At 44.3% G+C, this 24,322-nt stretch overlaps 1 protein-coding gene across 1 annotated transcript in view; it reads right to left on the bottom strand.

The window, feature by feature from the left end:
• Nucleotides 1-24,322, bottom strand: part of jade2 (jade family PHD finger 2) — a 119,062-nt gene that overhangs the window by 54,541 nt on the left and 40,199 nt on the right. The window contains exon 4 of the mRNA XM_030360219.1: nucleotides 15,915-16,066. Within this exon, the coding sequence (XP_030216079.1) occupies nucleotides 15,915-16,066 (152 nt within the window). The remainder of the gene's footprint in view (nucleotides 1-15,914; nucleotides 16,067-24,322) is intronic.

The raw sequence follows: 24,322 nt of genomic DNA on the forward strand, positions 1-24,322 counted from the left end.
GCGTTAACGCAAACAAATTTTAACGGCGTTAATTTTTTTTATCGCTCGATTAACGCAATTCTTCTTTTTTTTCAATTTTTTTTTCAATTTTTTTCTTTGGCTCAAAACAATGAAGCAGTAGCCTGACTGCTATGTTCAAGGCAGTATGTTTGTATGTTCATCGTTTAATTGCACTATAGGCTTTTTTTTTGTATCGTCCTGTTTTGATCAATATATGCCAATGTTGTTATCAATAAAAAAATATTTGCACAAGGCAGGCCGATGCACTTCTCCATGTTGATAAGAGCATTAAAATGAGAAATGAATGGGACAAAGAAATCAAGGGATATTTAGCATAGAAAAAACATTTGCGATTAATCGCGATTGCTCGCGATTAATCTTGAGTTAACTATGGCATTAATGCGATTAATCACGATCAAATATTTTAATCGCTTGACAGCACTAGTTTTTACCAAGAATGGAGGGTTGGATCATTACAAAAACTTGCCACAATATATGTTTTAATATTTATAATATAAATGTATTGACATGTCCTCAGCTGGGGGCCCTATGTGCGTGTGCATGTATAAACTATGGGTTAATGAAACCTTTACAAATGTATTGTAGATTTGGATACAGTGAGCTGGCTTTTTTTTCCCTGGTTAAAAATGCTAGTGTAGTCTGCCCTGGAATGCCAGGCTTGTTCTCATGGATACAAGCCTTGCAGACAGGCTACGGGACAAAGCAGAGGTACACAAGCACACTTAAATCTACACTAGCAACATGGTCGCCTCAGCCTTAAGTTTTCTCACCTTCAAGTAAAAAAATAAAGTGTATCTTCATTCTCTATTTTCCAATGGTTAGTTGTGAGAAGCAGAAACTGGAGATGAAAGGGCCGAGAGGAGAGAGGCAGACAGAGCATGATATGAGGTGATAGAGAAACAAAGGAGTAGTGGGGACAGACAGAATGAGTGGTTTGTTTGACACCCAATAGCTTTGGCCAAGTTTGCACTACATCTTTTCATTTCACTCTCTTGATCTTCTACGTGCACGGGAGCAGTCGAAAGTTTCCCGGACCATTTGGGACAGAGAATCGTCACACTTTCTTTCCGGGCAGACTACACTGGCAAACTCATCAGCATCGTTTTCAAGCCTTAAGAGGCTTTCTATTCTTAAAGGCGCTTTGTGTAATAGTGGTTATAGTGAGTGAGCAGAAAGGAGCACAAAAGAGCCAGATTTTGAAACTAAACAACCCAAAAAACATCCCCACCATCACTGCCCCCACCCTCACTGTGGTCCATTTCATGCACCCGTGATTGACAGGCAAGATGATTCCGGGATCACAGAAGAGATGCCCTGATTGGTCAGAAATGACCCAGGAGCGTTCTGAAATCTAAACGGGCTCATACTGAGGCAAGAACAGTCAACTCCAATCAGCCTGGCAAATTTCACTCACCAATAGCTGACCGATGGCAATGGCATTTGTAACAAATGACACCGAAATAATAGTGCTTAAATCCTTTTGTTGGGGTGTGTTTATCTACTTACTAAGTCAGTAATCATTTTTGATTGATGATTGCAACCGTCGTACATTTTACACTTGGCATCGGAATTTCAAACCACAGAAATGGCGGCCGGTGACGGCTCGCACAGGGCAGGTGTCAAACACATAATGCCCATGGTGTCAGGATGCACAAAGTCAAAAGTCTTATTTGCAGGTTAAGGTTTCCCGTTATTTGTTGTATGGTGCTACGGAACGCGCAGAAACACATTTTTACAAAAGTTGCACTTTTTGACTAGAATTAGGACCCGTGTCCCCGCTGCTGGAGCCACGGTGTTCAGGAGCAGGTCAACGAGCCCCAACCCACCTGACATACCCAGGCTGGAGCCACGGCGTTCAGCAGGAGACCCTACCTGGAGGGAGCGCACGGCTGCTTCCACTTTATCATGAGAGGGTGCTGACCCCGACCATTTCGCTCCTCTCAACTCACCCTCACAGCCAGAAACAGTGAAAACGCGTTAGAAAGAGAATGATCCAGTAGAGGATCCAATCAGAGAGTGAGAGACCCGGCTGCTACACGGAGAGAGAGAAAGAAAGAAAGAGAGATATGAAAAAATATGAAAATGAGAGCAAAGTGAGGCAAGGCAGAGGGACAGGAAGAGTGAGATAAAGAGTGCAAGAGCGGTTGGGAGATAACAGAAGAGCAAGGCGGGGTTTGCTCAACGTTTTGTGTTTCCATAATCAGCATCAGTGCTGATATGCAGATGAATATCTCCGTCCTGAAGTCAACACATTTTGCGGATAAATACACACACACACGCTTAGCATCCTAGCTCCAGAGCAAGTGTGTTATAATGATGCCCCCCTGCTCTGGGCCACAGAGCTGTGTCGCCAGGGGTCTCCCCACTAGCAATTAGACGTTTTGCTTATCCCGGTTTTTAAGACTCATTTATTATCATTTCTCCTTTCTGCTGCATCATCATTCACCCCAAGTTCCACCTGAATATACAATGTGGAACAAAATTCTGTTAGACAAACAATAAAAACGACAAGAAAATGAAATAAAACAAAGAGGCTCCCTGCTCTTCTCCAAGCAAGGCAAATGTACTGGCAGACAGACGGACAGGAAGACGGACACGCCGATCAGTCATGTCCTGCCAACAAGAAAAGGTTCAATACGAACCGTCTCCAGGGGCATTAGAGAACTGCCTTAACCACGTTTGGGAGTTCAAACAAAGGCTTGGGGAAGACTTTCCCCAGCAACGCAAGATTTAGCCCAGCATTACGGGTAGCTCCGACCCAGCAATCTGATTGATCAACTGGACATTGAGATTGTGATCCAATCAGCATAGCAACTGACCTAGCCGTGCCAAAAATGAAAAATGTTCTCCGTCGTTGATTACTGCTTGATTTGTTAAAAATAATTGGCCAAAAACGCATGCAATTTGAGGACTTGGGAGCAAAATCTTTGCCTGGAAACCAGAGGAAACTGCGAGCTCATTATATTGTGGGGTATGAATCCGGCCACTGTTCTGTTCGGACAATTTCTAGAAGAACTGGCCCCGGGTCGGGCAAATAACAGCTGTGCATCGTATATTGCGCGTGCTTAATACGAAGATTGCGCAGAAAAGCACTGTTGTGGCGTCATAAACAACCAAGATGGCTGCGCTGATTGAAAATGGTCTGAGAGTTCCGGACTAATATCTTTGCGAATTGGTCTGTTGATGGTAAACTAGCAAAATCCATCCATTGAGAAAAAACATTCCATTCATACTGCATGTGTACTGTATCTACTATTTCCACCTTCAAATGTCTACAAAGGACTGGACCTATTTTATCTTGTCTGTGGAGTTCTGTGTACCGGCATTATCCAAATTGTTTATTAACGGTAACACTACGTTACATCTGGAACATGTCAATGGCTTTATATGCCCATCCGGGTGGTAGAAATCACCTTCTAGCCTATACCTTTATGCAAATACTTTATACATTTAGGTTATTAGCTTTTGTAGCTTCCATATTTTATAGTTTTTTCGTATGAAGATCTTCATAAAAGATACCTTATTTAATATCCATGAGTTCACTATAATATAACACACTTTTCATTCAACATTGTGAATTCATTTTGTGAACTTCTAACTACAAATGACCCCTGCTGCTCCCCTCTCTCTCTCCCACACACTGAAACAACACCCTAGCCCACCACATCCCCTACACACCCACCTCGAAACCAACACACACACACACACACACACACACACACCTGGCCTGTGGTTAGTATTAAAAACTCGGTGGAGTTGGTAGTAAAAAGCAGGATGTGGAGGAATGGAGGTCTGAAGCCTGGGGGAGGGGGAGAGGCCAAGGAGGAAAGGTAGAATATTATGGGTGGTATGGCTCCTCTCAGTGTGCTCTGCACCCACCGACCCTCCTACCCTCACACTGAGCACAACAAACACAGCACAGTACTGCCACCAGGAATCCTGCCACCAAAACATAAACCGGCATAAACCGGCTGACCACCCCCCCCCACACCCACACCCCCCACACCTGTTGAAATAACTGATAACCCTACTGTTATTCTGCTAGAGCAAGCTGTAGGGATTAACCAGCACACACACACACACACACACACACACACACACACACACACACACACACACACACCACACACACACACACACACACACACACACACACACACACGAGATCCATGGCTGCCTACTACAGACAGTGTAGCACATACTACACAATTGCTTTCTCCCGGTGTGTGGTTCAGAACCAACAGCAGGTAAATGTATTGACCTACTTTGGATAGACATTGACACAACATGTGATCTCCGACAGCTAGCTTAGTACAAAGTGTTGAAGTGATTGAATTAACAGGGAAATAAACTATAAGTGGAGCCAATCCATTTCAATCCATGAAAAGATAAAGGATTCATTGTATCAGTGGGGTATTCTTCCAACCATACACAAATACTAGAGTGTATGAGGTGGGTATCTCTTGTCGATCGATACCAGACATTTTCGAAAGTACAACAGCAAGAAGAATCGTGAGATACCGAGCAGCAGTTTGGCTCATACCCTGGGTCTGGAAACAAAGGGCATGGAGATCAAACTTTTTAGGATTTTAATGAAATACCTCCAGGGTTACTCAGTTATTTATGGTTTTCAGTATCAAATCCAAACTTGCCAACACATCTAGGTAAGGCAAGAAGACACCGCAGGGGAGGTCAAAGTCGTGGGAGGAGTATTGGTTTTTTGGATCATTCTGTACTGCTTTGTATGTACTGCATGCTTATTGGTTGCAGTGGGCACCTACAAATGCAATGGTCTTCTTAAGAGTGTAGCCACCTTTGGGTTTACATGCAGTCTGCGTTCATACCGTCTAGGAGCTGAAACAAGTCCTGTTGGACCCCGGCCTCAGCCCAAAGCTATTAGTCAAAAGCGGACAATAAGTGCCGAGCATTGCTGATATCAATATGTACAACATCTGCCAAAATGCTCAAACCCATGGACCTTTATTGTGCGACAAAAAAACACTTACACACACATACACACACACACACACAGACACGCAGACACACACGCACACAGACACGCAGACACACACGCACATACAAAATCACATTCCCACCCTATTCTCTGCATTCCTCAGCTGTCTGACACACTTCCAGTAAGCCCACAAACAGACCCGGTCCCCCCACCCCCTCTCACCACCACGGCCGCTGATCCAGACAACAGGGCCTGTAGAAAACATGTTCCCCTGGCCCTGCTCCACCACAACACACCAACACACATACACACCGACACAACAACACTGAATGACACAGAGGAAAAGTATGCATTTAAAATTGTAGTAAAAATAAAATACCGAATCATTGAAGTGTTCACACCAACACACAAACGCTGAATGATGTTCAGAGGAAGAGTATGTATTAAAAATAAGATACTGAATTATTAATTGTAAGTGCTTACAGCTCAAAAGATGGCAGATCAAACCTTTTTTATGAAAGAGTTCGGGGATATTAACTTTGGTTTTATTGCCTTTAGTTATGAGTGGGAATTTAGTTCTTAGCCCTCAAACGTTCCCTCAAACGAACGATTCAAGGCTAAATGAAAGTTTTAGAATATTTTATGCGCCAATAAAAAATTAACATAATAACAGGTGGATGGAATTGCACCTCATATCATGTGCAAATTGCCACCATGTATTTCTGAAATAAACTTGCAAGAAATACCCCAAAACTCCAATCTAATACACAGCCTAAATATCAATGAGAGCTGTCTGCGAGAGCTTCCACCAGAAACCAAAAGTCAGCTGAATCTGTATCAGTTTGACTGTTTCCACCAAGGTTAACAGAGGTGAACTGCTCCACAATTTAACTCGCCACATGGCATTATCTACAGCGGTTTTGGCTGTCGAGTCGACCCATCTAATGGTTAGTCAGCAAGGTAACCGTACGGTACTTTCGGCCAATTCATTAGAATGAGGTGACATAATGTTATCAAATGGGGACTGAACATTACGTCAATAAAACTTGAATACATTAAAGCGTCCATGAACATAATTTCTGCATGAGTCACATCGGTAGATATTCAATGGCAATGTGGAGTAGACAACAACTCCCATAGTTGTTTTAGTTCAATGTCATTAAACTATGTCTTTTTGGATTGTTTTTATTGAGAGACCCCTAGCGACAGCCATTACGTTTTAAACCTTAAGAAATCGGTTGGTAGACCTTGCTAATATAAAATTGTTTAGTTCTAATTTTGCAAAGAAACCATGGACCTTGTACTGATAACCAATTTAAACTGCTTTCAAGGAACTGTTTTGCCGGTTCTTCTATTTTTGTTGTACAGCTCAAAGCCCCCGACAGATGCTTCAGTTAGCCGGGACAGACGCAACATAATGTTTGCGTCCAAAATAGAATTGCGCTACATGTGCCTTACTCCGTTCAAACAATGCAAATCCTTTTCTTATTTTGGTGGTGATTCACATATCAACCAAAATTTGACAAATATTTTGGCTAATTGTTGCTTTTATTATTAAAATAATTATTGTCTGTAAAGATGTGAGTGACTGCCCACCGACACGGCACAACTGCTAGCAACACACTAGTGAGGTTCATTGACATGCAAGGTTTGTCAGCCAAAGCTGTAATTCTATCAGCTTGACAGATAAAACCGCTCCATTAGCGAGACATTTACACAAACAGCATCCATAGATTTGTTTTCATGTATGTGTGAGTTGGTGCGGTGTGGTAGACACTAAACTATCTCCGTGTCCCTCTCACTCCCAGGGGAGCACTAGTCCTGGTAGTGTTCCACTTAGTCATATCTGTTTACTCCTCACCCTGGGCCTCCTTCAGGTCCTCAGTGGATGATACATCCATTTAATCTTTCAGCCGTTTGCCTCCTTCATGCCTGGTTCCCTTTCCCCCCTTTTAGTTCTTACTGCCTTCTGAGAGAATTTTTGAAAATTTTTGAAATACCCACCATCTCCATCAAAATGCTTGAGGGTTGTTTTGCCGAGCCGCGGTCTCAGCCAAGGGTCAGCTCCATTCCTTCAAATCCAATCAGACACTTTTTGCTTGGCGCTATGCACGTCTCCAGAATCCATTTAAGACCTCATTCCATCTGGCCGTCTTTCACTCATCCATCCTTTGTATGAATCCATCAACACCTCTGTTCAATTCATCCACCCATCCATTGTATTAATTCCTCCAGTACCCCCCCCCCCCTAACCCCCCCCCCCCCCAGTATGCCTTCACCCATCCATTAAACCTGGAAGAGGAGGACTGCAGGGAGAGCAGATGGCAGAGCTAATGCTTTGTTTTCATTTCAAACAGGATGAAATTCTCTCCCTAATCATCATCAAACTCATCATTATAATCAATGGCTTTACTGCCGTTTGGGATGGCAACCGGGTAGAAAGAGAGCCGGGGAAGATGTGCGGAGAATACGCAGTTGGATGATTCTAGAGACGATTTTCTCCGACCCATCTGTAGTCTGTGTTTTTTCAAATAACTTTTTGGTATCCTCCGCTCGCCTGGAACCTCAACAGGTGATACAGAGAAAAAGGCACAGGTACCAGGTAGTATCAATCCTTTCTCAAATGGAAAACTAAAACAGACGAGGACAGCCGAGAATAGTTCAGCAGTAACATGTGATGGAAAAGAGCCTTAAGAGAGCATGGGTCAGCCACTTAAAAAAGGTAAATGGTGGGAGAGCAGAGAACTGAAATAGAAGTAGAGAAGACAGATGTTGCTTTAGACGGAATGACAATTCCCAAATGAGCAACAACAATGATGCATTGTATGTACTGTAGTGGGCTAGACTACAGTAAATACAGTCAGACTCACACAAAGCCACAGTCTCACAAAGACTTATTCACAGCTAAACAAAGACGCACATAAACAACACTCATCCAAAAATAGTGTCAGGACGGCCATTTATCCAGAAAGCCATCAGGGCTGGAACTAGCAGGTAAACTAAAAATCTCATCACATACTTTGGTTCTCTAGTTTTTTTGTATATTCTTCGGCTCTGTACTGCTTCTTGAGTGTCTGGGCTTGGTTGGACCTCATCCCAGTTTTCCCATGTAACATTACAATACGGTTTGCTTTTTGCTGTTGAAAACTTGCAAACATCAATTGTTTTCCTGTTATTGGCCAGAAATTGCAACGGCTCCTAGGAAGGCAGTGTAGTAGATGCCATGGCAAGAGAAAGTTATGATGTTAACTACATATTCTAATAAGGGCTGTGCCAATTATAATTTTAATTGTATTTCTTTAATGGTCTGACTGACGGTAAACGTTGGTCACCAGAAACTAAAAGAAATAACCCAAAGATTACTGTGTCAAACTCCTCATCCCTCCTTTTCTCAAAGTAAGCGCACTTAGATCACACGTTACACTCACCGTAACAGAACAGGAGGGGGGAGAGCTATTATAGTATATTGGGCCTGTTGATTATCAATGCAAGTTATGATAGGAGCAGGCCTCACTCAATGTGTATTTTCCAAATTGCCTGCTCCCCCCCCAATCTACAAATGTGATCAAGAGAGACAAATCAAAGAGAAATCCTTGTTTGTATGCCCATCAAAGCCTGTAGGATATAACAAGCTGATTCAAATAGGCCCAGACTAGAGTCAGCCGGCTTCACCTGAACAGAGCGGTCACTTCTGCACAGCTTTGTGACCTTACAATCAAATTAGGACACTCCCCGGTCTATGCAGTGATAAACAAAACGATGACTTCTGAAAGTAGCATTGACTGGTATAGTAGAGTATCCACTTGGCCTGGGGACTGAAGCTGTTTCTGGAATATGATGGTGCAGGTCCAAATGATTGGACTTAAATGCATCAAATACATGTCAATTGTGTCTTAAAGATCCAAACATGTATATTAGGGACAACACTCTCTCACAATCTGATTTGTATTTAAACGGTGTCTGAATGATTTTGGAAATTGATATTTGCGCTGTTAGGCTTCCCCACCCTGAAGACGTTTCTCCTCAAACGTCCCCTGAGGAGGTGACTGGGTTTAGCAGGCTTCTGACTCAACCCCTTTGGAAGTGAACGGCCGACTCGGGTTCTGGCCCAGACCCAGTCTCTGTGGTAGGGGAGCCAGGCCGGCCAGCCAGCCAGTCACTGGTCTAGTTAGTGTGCTTCGTTCACTGAGCTCAGCCCTTTTGCCTGTCAGGACACTCGGCCAGAGAGGGACGCCTGCCTAGAGTGCGGTCTGAGGACGGACGCGGTGACACAGTCCAATCGGCATGGTGTGTTTTGGACCAACTGTTACACCACACGGTTTTAATGGCTCAGCCGTCCGTCCAGTCATTCACTGTTGTCGGTAACAGAGCCAAGCGAGCTTCCCCTGTGATGTGGTTCATGAAGCAACTGACCCAGAGCAGAAGCGCCTGGCTGATCTCGTGGGTTTTCTGTAAAAGGAGAAAAATCCTGATTTTCAACCCACAATTGATTGGGCTGACAGGCATCCGTTGGACCATTTAGCTGGTAACTTAAAAGACGCAACTCAGTCGATAAGTCCCTCGGCTAGCCAAAACAACCCTCAGCAAGTTGGCTTCACAGTCAATCAGATAATCAACCCTGCTATTATCTTCTGTACCAGATACGTGTGCTCGTGTGTACATGTGTGAGGCTGTACAATATGGCCCTGATGAATTGGCCAACAAACAAGGACATCCAAGACTGCTCTGGATATACTGCCTAGTTCTATCCACTTTTCAGCACCCGCAAGAACGCATAACTCAAACCCCCTCTCTGCCCTCAGGATAAAAGTTATTTCTTATGACAACATATTATTACTCTCTCTCTCAGAGTCTATAGGCCTGGGCACGGAGCCTTTTTGGGTCGTGACCCTCAGAGTTAAATAGGACATTTCTAATGTGTATTCAACTAGCCATCAATCTGGCAGGCAGCCAAAACACTGCGTTAGCTTGCTGCGGTCAGCTAGCGCACCCTTTGAACCCGAGTCGTCCACTTAGTTTCGTAGTGAACATCATCAAAAAAAAGGGGGTATCTCAAACAGACAGGTTCTAGACGTTGGTATCTGATAACAATTGGATTGGAATTCCAACATTATTACCGTGGCATGCGTTTGCCCTGCCATAGCAATTCAACAAGGGCTGAATGTGATTCGGTACATTTGTTACTCCATGTACGTGCATGCCTTTGGGGTGCTCATCAGATAATCAGTTATATTAGTTACAACACTCCCAGTAAGAGCGGTGGAGTGCATCATGCTCACCAACACAGTAGTGTAGGCGTTTCAGCACGGCCAGACAACCCGTCCACCACACCATGATGACTGAGCGTGTGGAGACATGGTGTTATCAAAGGCGGCCGGGTTGCTGGTTATCAGGCATACATCGAGTGCATGTGCAGAGCAGCCCGTTGGGCAGGGTTTTAAAGTCCATTACGAATGGAAACTATTAGTGTTCAAGCCCTGCTTGTACATCTGTGACATGGAGGATTCTTACTCATCTTATCTGATGGTGGGGCTTTCCGGAAGAACCCGCAGAGAATGCGATGCAAAACCGGTGCGAGGAGCTGTTCTGTACTGCGTGCAACACTGTGGTGTCAGGAGACGCATGTACATATTGGAGCGCCTCAGAACTTTCATGCAACTTTTCTCTCATGTCCTCATTTCATCTTTCAAATGTCGCAGTTCATCGTTTCAGATTTTAGATGCTAGTTTTAGTTTTATTATTTCTGCAGACATTTGGCAACGCAGTGCTATTTTAAGAAACAATTAACATTACTGCATTCCATCATATTGTAGGGCAAACAAAAACCAGGGAGCCAGCTAATGATCCGATTAGCTACTGGGAATAGAGCTGAGAGTGGAGCACAGTGAAGTAGAGAGTATTGCATTTTCATAAGTGAATAGCATAGACATTTTTATTATTTTTACACAAAAATGTATTGTTGGAATCTTTATATCAATGTATTGATCTAATCTGTTTAACCAATACAGCCTGATGTTTCTAATATGATCATCTTCATGAAATGAGAGTTCACCTAACAAGAGTCAACCTGATCTCATTGTATCTGAAAGGCTCTCTGCTCTTCCCTTTCAAGATTGGAATGGTTACTCTGAAACAAAAGCACACCACAAACATTTCCTGCCGTCAAGTTCTCTACCGCGGCACAGACGAAGTTGGCAGAAAACAAAATATACCGGTATATTCTGTATACTCCATGTCAGATATCAATTTCAAAAACCATTCCTAACCCTGCCTTGGGCTCTCCTCTATCCATTATTTTCTGTAGTGTGTGTGCATGCCATCTTTCTTCAGTTTTACCAAAGCTCTTCAGATTGCTTTAGTATACAGCCCCTGGTTCAGCGCTGATGGCCCTGTCCATGCTGAACCTTATCACTGGAGAGTAATACAGTTTCAACCCGTCTCATTCTGGGTTACTGTTTGCAATCAGCATGAATGATGGTCTCCATGGACCAGAGTTCAGTTATAAAACAAAGAACCTACTGGGGTTTTTGGTTTTGTTCCCTTATTTGGCTCAGAAATAAGTCAATATCAAGTGTAGCAGCCCCAGGCCTGGAACAAGCCAGAGTGAGACTATTGTGTTGCATTGTGTTTATACAAATAGAGTTGACTTGACTTGAATATAGACATATCGTCACATTGAATTAGCTGTATGATTTCAATATAAACTTTTATCCACTTGCGTTTATTTGCCAAGCAGTGTGTCATTGTCGGAAGTCTATGAGGGCTGTACAATGCAACAACAACAAAAATATAGATGTTAGCTAAACCTGGAGAAAACTGCTGCAATAGCCAGGAGGGTAAAATTTTCAAAGTGATAAAAACCAGATATGCTATAAAGAAATAGCATATCTGTTTATTTAAGTTGCAAGAGAACTCCTTAGGCTGGAGCGTTACCAAACATCATGTGCCAGAATGTAATACTGCAGTACGGAGAACTGATCTCAAAGACACAAAGTCCTGAGCTTTGTACGGAGCCCTACACAGCTCACCGCTCAGGATTAAGCAGAAATATCATTCCCTCCTCCATCTAATGCTTAGGAAGCGTTGTTTCCTTACAGAGAGAATGTCAGGTTGTGGCTGGTGTTGCGGTTTTGCATCCCAAAAGCTTGACACGATGCTAGGAAAGAAAAAACGAAGCATTGCCAGGTGATGAGGAGGACACAGGAGAGGAAAATGTAATCAAATAAATATGAAAATAGACAAAAGGAGGATTTCATGTTTGTTGACCCTGCTGCCATATGGATGGTAGCGATGAGCCAATACATTCAAATAATCCCCATCTTGGCTGTCTCGTTGAGAGCGAAAAGAGAGAAAGGAGAGAGACAGGAGAGGAGAGAGAGCGAGAAGAGTGTGCGAATGTCCCAATTGATCATAAAAAAATATAATCTCAATAAAAGAAAAACAGTTAGGGGAGCTGGAAAGAGTTGGTGTGTGATAAAAGGTTACTATGCCTAAGAACAATGACAATAGATTCACTAAATACATTTTAATAAATTATGGTCTACAGATATCCCGTGACTTCAATTTCCCTCAAACCTCCGCTCGCATGCACACAGGACTGTTCCAAAGAGTCTTCAGAGAGCACGTAGCTGTTATATCAGTGTGGGTAAACCCGTTCAAAAAGGTCCATTGTCCAGTGTTCGCTTCGTCAGCGAGCTCTCGTTTCCTCCGTCTGAGGTTTGACAGGTGCTCTTTGGGTTAGGTAATCTGGTAGTGCCCTCTTCCTCTGCAATGGAATAATGTCACAGAGAGAGCGAGAGAGAGAGAGAACTCCTCATGTATGTAATTATTTTCCATCCCTGAGTCCTCACTGGGGACGGAGGCTGTGGACTAGCAGCCAGGGCCTTTATCCACTGTGTGCACAAACCCAGCGTTACACAACATCCTAATAACTTCCCTTTGGCCCTGGCCAGCCCTGGGAGAGACGGGCCGGGGGGAGGGATAGACAGAGAGAGAGAGGGGGAGGGAGAAGGGGGAGACTATCAGGCACACTCTGGCTGTGTCTTACTCACAAAGTGAGAAGGGGAGGAGAGGGAAAGGGTAGAAGGGATACACAGAGAGAGAGACAGACAGAGAGAGAGAAACAAAATGCAAAACAGTTAGAGCAATAGAGAGATAGAGCGATAAATGGGTAAGGGAATTATAGTGATAGACATATGAACAGATTATCATTGCATGACAATCTGTTATACAATGCTTTGGCACTATAACAATGCATCATATGGCTGCCAATAAAGACAACTTGAAATTTGAGAGAGGGAGAAAGGAGTTCAGAGAGAACATATTTTGAGTGAGACAGAGAAAGAGAGAGAGGTGAGGGATAGAGGCACCGAAGACAGATGGACAGGAGTAGAGAGAGGGAAGAGAGAAGAGAGGATTAGGGAGAGAGAGACAGGGGTTATGGGACAGAAAACTTTTGAGATGTAGAAAGAATGATAGGACATACAAAGAAAGAGAATCACAGAAGGATGAATGAAGGGAGAGAGAGCAAGAGAGGGTTGGGGGGAGATACTGGGGTGGTCTGAGTCAGACGGACCCCGCAGCCTTTTTCCTCTCCAACCATTTTTGGATGATGATGTCATTATTCATATAAAAACACACACCGCCAAGGAAAACTGTGTCTGAGCCTCAGGCTGAGAGGAGGGAGAGCGAGGAGGGAGAGATAGACGGACAGAGGGGGGCAGAGAGGGGGAGAGAGGGGGAGACAGAGACACAGAGAGGGAGAGACAGAGTGAGAGACTGACAGAGAGGGAGAGAAAGAGTGTGAGAGACAGAGAGTGAGAGCGGGAGACAGAGGGACAGAAAGAGACAGACAGAGACAAAGAGACAGAGACAGAGAGATATAGAATGAGTTTCCATCCAAATGTATCGCACATTTTTACAGAATATCTCGATTCAATTTTCTCCAGCGCTACTTTCTGACGGAAAACATGGAGAAGAAACGACCTGTTAATGTTCCCGTTTCCGGCAGCTATAAATCTGTTTGTCTACCGGGACATACACAGAAATGTGATCTCCATCTCGTTGTTTTTTATAAAAAAAAAAGAACCAGGTCACATTCATTATAAGTGGAAACGATACGATTTTGATTTGATCATTTGATTTGAAAATAGGTAACCATACATCATAGGAGCCACGAGCAGCCAGGGGCCACAGCGAACACAGGCACAAACTCAACCTCTGTGGGACCGTAAATGTTACCGATGCAGAAGCAGAGCAGCAACGAGATGGATGAGAGCGCTCCAGCATGAGAGCGCCAGTCCAACCTCAGTGGACAGAGCGCAGTGACGGAGAGCGCGCTGGACACCAGACATGGTTAGAACCTATAGTATGACAGCGATGAGCTCCTGGAAGAGTAGAGGCGATAGGCCCGTGTGCATACAGGTGGATCTTGAGTGACTCTCTGAAATTTAGTCGCGTGAATTCTGTACGTCATAATTTCTTTCACATTTTTGAGCATAGAATCACCAAAAATGTAAAAAGCTTTTATGAATAGAAAGAGCTCAGAAATAAGGGGGAATAGAGACGGTTGTGAGGAGTGATGATAAACAGCAAGAATTATCCAAGGAAAAAAACAAGCAAGATAAAGACTTGTTTAAGACTTAAAGCACAGACCAAAGAGGTTCAAGGGATAGCAGTGGAAGATCGCAAGAGAGAAAGAGTGAGAAAGATGATAAGCATAAGAAGATAGCAGCACCTGTCACAATCTCACATATTCCCACCCCTCTATCTCCTCGTTCATCCCATCTGTCTACTCATCTGTCTATTCATTTCCCCATCAGTTTATCAGTCATTATGCTATCGCACTCATGGCATTGGCATATACGCATCCATCCTTACAATCTCTGACAGTTTTCTCCTCTTCCTTTCCCCCACCTACGCAACCGCTCAGCTGAGTGTGCGTGCGTGCGTCTGTGTTTACATGCCGCTATTAACATGTCGCTATTAACATGTTGCATGTTTATGTGTGGACAACACTACGGCTGAACAGATACACATGGGCAGACCCAATGCAGATAGAGTTGGCTGCTTCCTGACTTATCTACCATCTATTTAAAGTCTTTACCGTATATCAGGTAGGTGGTTTTCACAATTCATGCAGGGCTAGATGGGAGAATTGCATGGAATATGTGTTTGTGTCATTAAAAAAGAAAAGCTAAACAGGTGATAACTGGGACTAGCATTGAGTAATCCCTAGAGTCAATTAGACGTATTTTTAAAAGTTAAGTATTAGTTCATATATCATCGGTGTGATGTGGTAAGAGTTGAAAACCTTGGCAGGACAAAGGACATGAATCACTGCAAAAAGCACAACAGGATGGGCTGCCTTTTGTTTACGTTTAAAAATTCACGTGTGTGTGTGTGTGTGTGTGTGTGTGTGTGTGTGTGTGTGTGTGTGTGTGTGTGTGTGTGTGTGTGTGTGTGTGTGTGTGGGTAATGAGTTGGTTAAACACGTGCACATATATAATGCGTACATGTGCATGTGCAGCCCTCAGAGTCGTTAAGAGGCCGTCTGACTCTGAACCCTTTTATTAGTTCCTCGAGTGCCAGACTAACCACAAGGACCCTGACCACAGCTGGATCACAGCAAGATGGCCACAACACCGTGTCCGGGCTCTCCCAGTCTGTCTGTAAATGCCTCATCGCGAATACCCCTGTATATGTGAGTGCATCAGAATGCATACCCCTGTGTGTGTGTGAGTGCATCAGCGTGCACCCCGCTGTGTGTGGTGATGCATCAGCGTGCACACCCCTCTCTCTCTGTGTGTGTGTGTGTGTGTGTGTGTGTGTGTGTGTGTGTGTGTGTTGTGTGTGTGGTGTGTGTGTGTGTGTGTGTGTGTGTGTGTGTGTGTGTGTGTGTGTGGTGTGTGTGTGTGTGTGTGTGTGGTCTCCTGCTTACCGGACCACGGGCTGGGGGATGGCCTCCAGGTTGGCTGGGACCTGGACCCCCTTCTCCCACTCCTGCCTCCACGGGTCCGAGAGCACGTAGAAGTCGCCCAGCTGGGCCGAGTCCGCCAGCTTCATGGCCGTGATGAAGTCGGTGCGGAACACCTGGGGGGACGAGGCAGAGAAACGAGACCCGGTTAGGACTCCCTGAAGGAATGATGTAGGCCTGTCCTGGCGTTTGGTGGTAGGATCGGGGTATCCTCGTTCTTAGCGCACCTTGCACTCTAGGTATTACCGGTTCCTTCGTTGACTTTACACTGCATGCAGGAGTTATATCCCATTTCAAACCAGCACAATCATAACAGAACATCTTAATCTCAGACTTTGATTTTGATCTTTTCTACATTTTCTTTGGGATTTTACTAGAGCGATAACAATAATACCAGGCAAACATTTCAGATGCCAAATTAGTCCTTTGTTTTGCTTTGGGTAAACAGAATAATAATCAGCCGAGTGAAGAAACATCAAGCAAGAATTTCCACACAACATACGAGTGCTTTGTGCAGCATTGATGAATAAGATAATAGCGCCAATACGAGAGATAATAGCTTACGGAGAGTCCCAGAGCAATTGTTTTCTAAACCACTGACGCAATAAAAAGCCATTACTCCCAGACTCTTCTGAGTCATCTGCATGTTTCAACCCCACAGACATCCCTCATGGTAAATATCTGTAGGTGTGTGTGACCCGTCCTTCACTCAACCGTGTGAAGGACAGGATGGCGAAAGGTGGAGAGAAGGGGTGGAGAGAGAGGTGGCGATGGGGAAGAAGTGAAAGGGTGGTGGGGGTACACGAGGAGAGAAAATAGATTGGATGAGCAGTAGGAGGAAACATTGGAGGTAGGGGAATGGCGAGTGGAGAGGAGGGAAGCCTGGGGGTGTGAGGAGAGAGGAGAGGGGGGGGAAACAGGCAGATGAAGAGAGGGATGGTGGCTGAACAGGGAGGTACGGAGAGGGAATGAGAGGAGAGGCACGGAGGTGGACAATTAACAGGGATGTATGGAGACAGGGAGATGGAACGAGGGATGAGGGGAGAGGCAGGGAGGAGGAGAGAGGGAGGTGAATGAACAGGGACGTAGGGAGAGGGAACCAGGCAGGGAGGTGGAGAGACAGGGAGAAGGAGAGACAGGTGCTGCTGTATTGAATTAGAGGCGTTTATTTTGAAGTCAGAGGACATGCTGTTGTGACATTCCTTCTACCAGTGGGAGACATAAGGCCTCTGAATGCAGTGTTAAGGCTTGCTGCTATGAAAAAAACAAGCCAATCATGCCATGGTTGTAACAGTTACCCCCTGACGATAGAGCGGAGGATTCTAGAAACCTGGTTATGATTGAAGTGTTGGTAAGCTAACACATTTCCTCTTCTGCCAGCAGTAAAAGGTCATCTGCAAAAGTATGACTGCACTGATAGCAGGTTTGTGTGTTTATGTGTGTCTTAAGGTGTAAGCACACAGGTATGGACACACACACACACACACACACACACACACACACACACACACACACACACACACACACACACACACACACACACACACACACACACACACTCGTATTAAAACAATTACACACAAATTAGACAAACACAGTCCCATGTTTTATTAGCCCTCGATCTCAATCTGTATGTCTCCGTACTTCAATTTCCTTCTCCATCCATCCACACCTCCCTGTCCATCAGCGTCTCCATCTAGTGCTAATCCTACCTCTGTTCCTCCACCACACCCTCCTCCAACCTGTGATGGCCTCCACACAACCCAACAGGGTGGAGCCAAATCAAACGAGTTGAAACAAACCGACCGAGAAACAGGGGATGAAACCGACAAGAGATAGAAGGGCTTTGATTTGCCAGGTAATATTTCATAGTAATAATAGTAACAATGTCCTCACACGTATGTACCATCGACACACAGGCCCTCCCATGGATACAACGAGGGCGAAGACACCTTCTGGAGGACACACACAAGGTGCTGCAGCAACATGAAGAAGGGACACGCTAGTAATGCAGGAGGGAGGGATGAGGGGAGGCGAAGGGTGAATGCATGGTACGACGCTGTATGTCACCGTCAAATGAACTGGAGAGAGAGGGATGAATAGGCCGAGAGAGAGCAAGGTGATGCGTCACTGTGCTAAGGTTAGATAGTGGTGGCAACATACTGGAAGGGACGAGGGATGAAAATGAGGTCGAGGAGTATGTTAAATGGTTGTGTTGTAAAGGCAAAGTGACAGGCAAGGACGGTGTGGTGTGTGCGCGTGTGCGTGTGCGTGCGTGTGCGTGTGTGTCATGATTGCAAATAACGTTACCCAGCTTCAGTTGCCTGGCTGCTGTTTAAATACAAATAAAGAGTGAGCTACAGCGTGCGTTCGTTAGCGCTGGACAAAACATATGCAATGATATCAATAATAACGTGCCCACATAACGTCATGTTGCATCATTGAAAACGACTTTGTGGATGCACAGTGGACGCTAAAAAGAGGTGCGTGCCATCTCGCTGTAGTGTTCAGCTAGCTTGAAATGGCCATTCTCCATAACCACATGATAAAACAACAGAAACGGGCCCCAGGCCAGCAGTCGGTGGGACCAGCGATACACCCTTGATGGAGGAGAGAGGCTCAACCCAGATGAGTTATATCCCAGAGGTGGCTGCCTGGTTGTTGATGTGGATTCCAGGTGGTAAAGAAAGTTCCACAACCAATCAGTTCAATTATCTCTGTGTGAAACACAGCAACGGGTAGCAGAGCGAGTTTCCACTGCCCGAGCAAAATCACTCAAACTCGTCTGCCCAAATTGTACGAGGCCACTTATGATACCATGACCCTTCATTTTAAAACCTATATTTCCATTGAGATGCATTATTCTTTTATACACCTTCAAGGCGTTCATGGTGTCATTATGTTAAACCTGGTCTAACACGGGGGTCTCATCCTCCCCTTGCGAGCCACTTAATTTAAACAAACCTTCTGGTCTCAGCAACAACAAGACAGAGGCTTTTACTATACAATACATCCTGCCTCCAAACATGTCAACAAATAATAAAACATGTTTAGAGGAATTTGGGGAAAATCAACAGAATTTGACATAAATGGACAAAGGATAGACAAAGCTAATCATGTTGACTTCATATATCCTCTGCCGCTATTGTCAGTCATCAGATGGTGTTCATCTTGGAAATCACACTTTTCGCATTAATTCCAGAAAATGAGCAGCACAAAGCATTTTTTTATGATGACAAAGCCTCTTCATGTTTGGCAAGTACCCCGTCCTCATACCACTCAACATTTCTGACAGGTTTGACAAAAAAAGAAGTCCCAATGCAAAAGATTGATCGTGGAATAGAGGAGATGTATGAGCAGTGAGGGCCATTCACACAGTCAGGTGAAGCAACAATGATGGCTTCTGTACACCACCAGTTTAGGGTGTCAGACTGTAAAACTCTCTCCCTCTCATTTTTGTAAAATCCTGGTAAAATAGGTTATAACCTTTATTACTAAGAAGTGATGATGAATCCTATATTCATGCCACTGTGGGATTCAAGCACATTTCCTAAACCAAAGACTTATAAGTAGAGGACCAACAGATATACAAACAGCCAAACAGACAGACCAATAAAAATGAAGAAGATCCCCTATTCCTATATCCCACCAACTCAGCAACCTTTAAAAGAAGAACACACAATTGTACAATCTCACATACTCCCATAAACACGTCTTGTCGAATGATAAATGTATCTCTCTCACACTCACACACACACACACACACACACACACACACACACACACACACACACACACACACACACACACACTTCCATAAACAAATTCTATCAGCACACATTCACACTTCTTTTTCTGTCAGCAGCTGTGTTGTGCTGAGTTATGAGCTGTGCGGACGCGGGCCCCTCATTAAGTCCAATCTGGGTCGACAGCGAAGACGCGTAGAGGGATGCCAGCTGACAGGCTGACGACATTAAAAGTCGCATTGGAGAAACACTGGCCTGCGTTGGAGATCATTAAGAGCAGATCTGTGTATAATAAAAAAGCAAAAAAAAAAAAAAAAAAGCAAAATGGAGTATCTATAAGTCTTAGGAGCACCAGTCGATAGATGACGCATCCATCACTCGGCAGGAATTACGCTCGATGGCTGATGTGCCGCTACCCTTCAGCTCCAGGGAGAGCAGCCAGGAGATGGATGCTTGTAACCAGGCCGTCGAGGGGGGCTTGAAATTGATGAGTGATCATTGATCTGAATCTCCTGCTGTTGAAACCGTCACATATTATCGCCCTCCTCTGTGGATATAGTGGTATGGAACAACAGCCTTTAATCGTTATTCAACTGGCCTCATGAAGGAGACTTTATACTAGTATCCCCCTAGTCTGATGCAGACTAGCTGAAATCTGGGCACACGGGACGTTTCATTTCGGTACACTTCATCTTTGTTTTGACCAGTCATGTTGCTGGAGGCAGCATCTGTAGTTGAACACAAACTGTCTCAAGGCATCAGGTCAGAACCGTGCAGACTGGCCACTGTGGAAATACACTTATTAAAATCCCTTTTTGAAAGCTTCGCCCACTCATGAAATAAATGTCAACGTAGAATTTCTAGAAACAGGAAACAAGGCTCAACTCCATCTCTGCAGTGTGTGGTTCCTGGCCCAGGCTCTGAGCCTTATCCCCCAAGAAGTTCTGCTTTAACAGAGGACTGCTGACGAGCCGACGTTTAAACCTACAGACAAAAAAAGGAGCTCCTGTATGTGTATGTTTTTAAAGTTCCTCATCTTCATAAAAGCTGGTTGGGAGTAGGCATGGTCTTCTTATCCGGGCCGTCTCTGCTTTCAGAGTTCTGGAAGCCCTCCAAATGTCAAACCAGTCTTCTGCGGTTAAAGTAACGCTGATTAATATTCTCGAGTACTGTGCCATTTACAGGGTGAACGCACATGTCCTAATGTACCTTCTATTCCTTGTGGAGCGTAACTCTTGAGTCGAATAAACGCTAATGTTACCGATTAGATGTACTTTAATGTGCGAGAGTGATAGGTCAGGATAAACACTGAACCATAAGAGGCGAGCCTATATTTATTATCTGCCTATTAATAAGGTTGGTGCGCAGTGCGCACCAACCTGACAATACCATTGTCTTATGACAATACCATGCCATAAGACCTACAACAGAGAAGAGGACACAACGCACACACACACTGACATTACCATCATCAGACCACAACGCGTCGCACACTTAAGCACACACACACACACACACACACACACACACACACACACACACACACACACACACACACACACACACACACACACACACACACACACACACACACAGGGCTTGCTGTGATACCAGTCACAAGATAAGGCCGCTTTCTGTCTGGGCCCCACACCTGACTCTCCAGGTGGTTATCCACCAAACAGCCTCCTTCCTAGATGGCATCAGCCGAAAAAGGTTAAGAGCAGCCAGAGAGAAAGCTTCTCCGCCAGTCATTACCTTCGCAATCATGCAAAGGAAGGTAGCGTTTACAGGGCATTGTGGGTAGGCCGGCGAGGCGGAAGCAAAGTGGCTCCAATCATGGTGAAAAAGACTCTGAGGAGCGCTTTTATGTGAGCAGCTGCTCCACTCTGAAGACTTCCAGGCAATTAGCGTCAAGATGCTCCTTAAGATGACAGTGTAAAGGCTTGTACACACAACTAGGCCAATACATGAAATTGAATTACAAAAAAGAATAATGATGGAGATGTTGGAGATTGTTTTGATTATACCGGAGATCCACTCGGGTCGGAAGCTGGGCATATTTTGTATACATCCTCAGATTATCATTGTTATTGATATCTTTGTGTAGCAGTTCAAGGAAGATCCAAACATGTGGTAGATGTATTGACATTCAGCTCAATTCCTCTGTCTAGTAAGATCATTAGCTCTACTAGCCATCACAGCCGTTTAAATAAATAATGACTGCCCACTTGCATGGTAAATGTTTAATATTAACCATGAGATCATGGTAAAAAATATAGATTTTATTTTCTTTAGTAACACATTTTTCGTCTTGATCATATTAAATCTTGTGGAATAGAATCACATTACACCTAGCATGCTTTTATTTCCTTGGAAACATCAGATAGAGCAAGTATGCTCTGAATGCCATCAGTTCTCTTTTAAAGGTTAACTGGAAGTGGCAGCTGGTCACAGTGTTTCCCACACATTGACGAGACTATGGCGCCCCGCCATAGTCTAATTTCGGCCGACATAGTCTCTGCGTGCACATGAAGTTGTTGTTTTTTTTGTTTGTTTTTTGTTTTTTTTGCTCAGACGAAGTTCGTGTCGCTCTCATTGGGATTGCATGAGAGCACGAAGTTCGTCTGTCTGCCTGCGACTGTGCCGAATAGCCTTCTGCAGCCGAATCCAAGTTGGCAATCCTTGAACTTTATTTAAATGAGAGTCTGGCAAATCGTGATGAAAGCCAATCAGTTTAGCGTGCGTGTGCTTACGTTGCAGAGGGTCTTGAGTTGTCTAAAAAATAGAGAGAGCGCGACATTCGGAATTTTGCATTAACGTATGAGCACTACCTTAACAGCATCCATGATCAGTAAGTTAACTAACTGTAAACATATGATGCTCACAGAGGTGATGCATTTTTAGATGCATACTGTTTGAGAACATAGAACTCCGTTTGACCTAGTGCACACGCAAACATAAAAACTGAGTTTCTGAGTTTTTATAAATGATCGTTTCCCATGATAAAAACTCTGTTTTCGTGTAGCCTAAATGAAAGGGCAAAACGTATGAAAACATGTGTTTTCCCATTGTGTAAACGGGGGGTTTATACAAATGTATAGCTTATGAAACGATTGAGAAGGTGACATTTAGGCCACGCCATTGTGTTTAAATAGGCGTACACTGAAAAAAGGAGATTGGCCATCTGTTGTGTAGAATGTATATCTGCAGAAATATACGCCAAGAACGGCTAAAGATAATTCCATCATTTATTATTTCATCTGAATGCAACGTGAGCTGCAACAATAGTGCACCACAACTCAACAAATACAAAGTCCATAATCAATACCAAGGAATTAGTTCTTTGTTAGTGTTAGTATACTTATAGTAGGCAAACCACCGCGCATGTCCGGTTGAATGCCGCCGCCCCCCCCCCCCCCCGCCCCATAGTCTCCAAAATTTCTGTGGGAAACACTGTGGTCACAATGACGCTGTGCCTGGAGTGACGTTTGTCCAGGGGTTGGCTCTTTAACCCCTCTCTCATAGTCTCTTCTCATCTCCGCTTGAGACGAATATTTGGCTTTTGTTGATATGGTCTTTCCGAGTCTATCCGCGATAAAGGAGCTTCAGCGCCAAAGCTGATACTACTCACAAATGATTCACTCACATGTCTGCAGACATGCCCATCTATAATACAACAAGGTGAAATCCTCCGGCATCACCGCCTGAATATCATGGCAGGCAGAAATGAGGCATAGTCAAGCTGTGCTTCAGCATTCAAATAATAAATAATATAGCTGGAACAGGCCTGAAAGATCCCGCTGAAAGGATTGCACATGCGTCTGGTTATTAGGCAGATTTATGCATTATACAAACACACAGCAGACATTATCCACATCAGAGCAACTGATTCTGGCAATGACGCATGAGGGAAAGAGAAGAGAAGGAAACAGAAGGAGGGAAGAGGAGGAAAGGAGGAAGAATAACAACAACACTTGTTCCCCAAGTGGCTCGATGACCCGGCTCTCAGTAGTGAGTCACAGCAGATGTCAGCTAATTTTAGCACCATCACAGATGCAGGCCTCACTCTAATGATTGGCGGTCCACAGGAGCCTGGGAGAGGTGTGCGCGTGCGCGTTATTTTTAGGCAGCTTCAGCATCATCACTATGAATCAAGAGATGCAAGCGGGTTGGTGAACAACACACATTCAGCCCATTTCACACATTCAGCCCATGCTGGATATTTACAGGCATGTGGGTCAAGTGTGAATGGGAGCCGGTATCAAAATGACTTAAGGTCCATTCCACAAATATCCCTGCTAAAGACTTTGCAACATTTCCGGTAATGTTCCTGCACAACCATATGTCTGAAGAACAATGCTGTCACATTACCGGCATAAGCTTGAAAAATGTAGCAGCTTGCTCTGTTGACAACTGTGTTAGCCAATCATAACATTTTTCAAGGAGGTGATGCGTTAATTGCCAGCTCTGCAGTGTAAACAGCGTTCTTGTTATACATACATGGGAGAAATATAAATCAGTGTAAAATGTTTCCTTACAGTGGATTGGAGAGCTCACCAGATCGGGTTATGACACAGGTTTAATCAAAGGAATGGTAAAAACTTTACGAATAGGACGGATATTGTT

The sequence above is a fragment of the Gadus morhua genome, chromosome 7 (genome assembly GCF_902167405.1).
Source record: "Gadus morhua chromosome 7, gadMor3.0, whole genome shotgun sequence".
In the NCBI taxonomy this organism is placed as follows: domain Eukaryota; kingdom Metazoa; phylum Chordata; class Actinopteri; order Gadiformes; family Gadidae; genus Gadus; species Gadus morhua.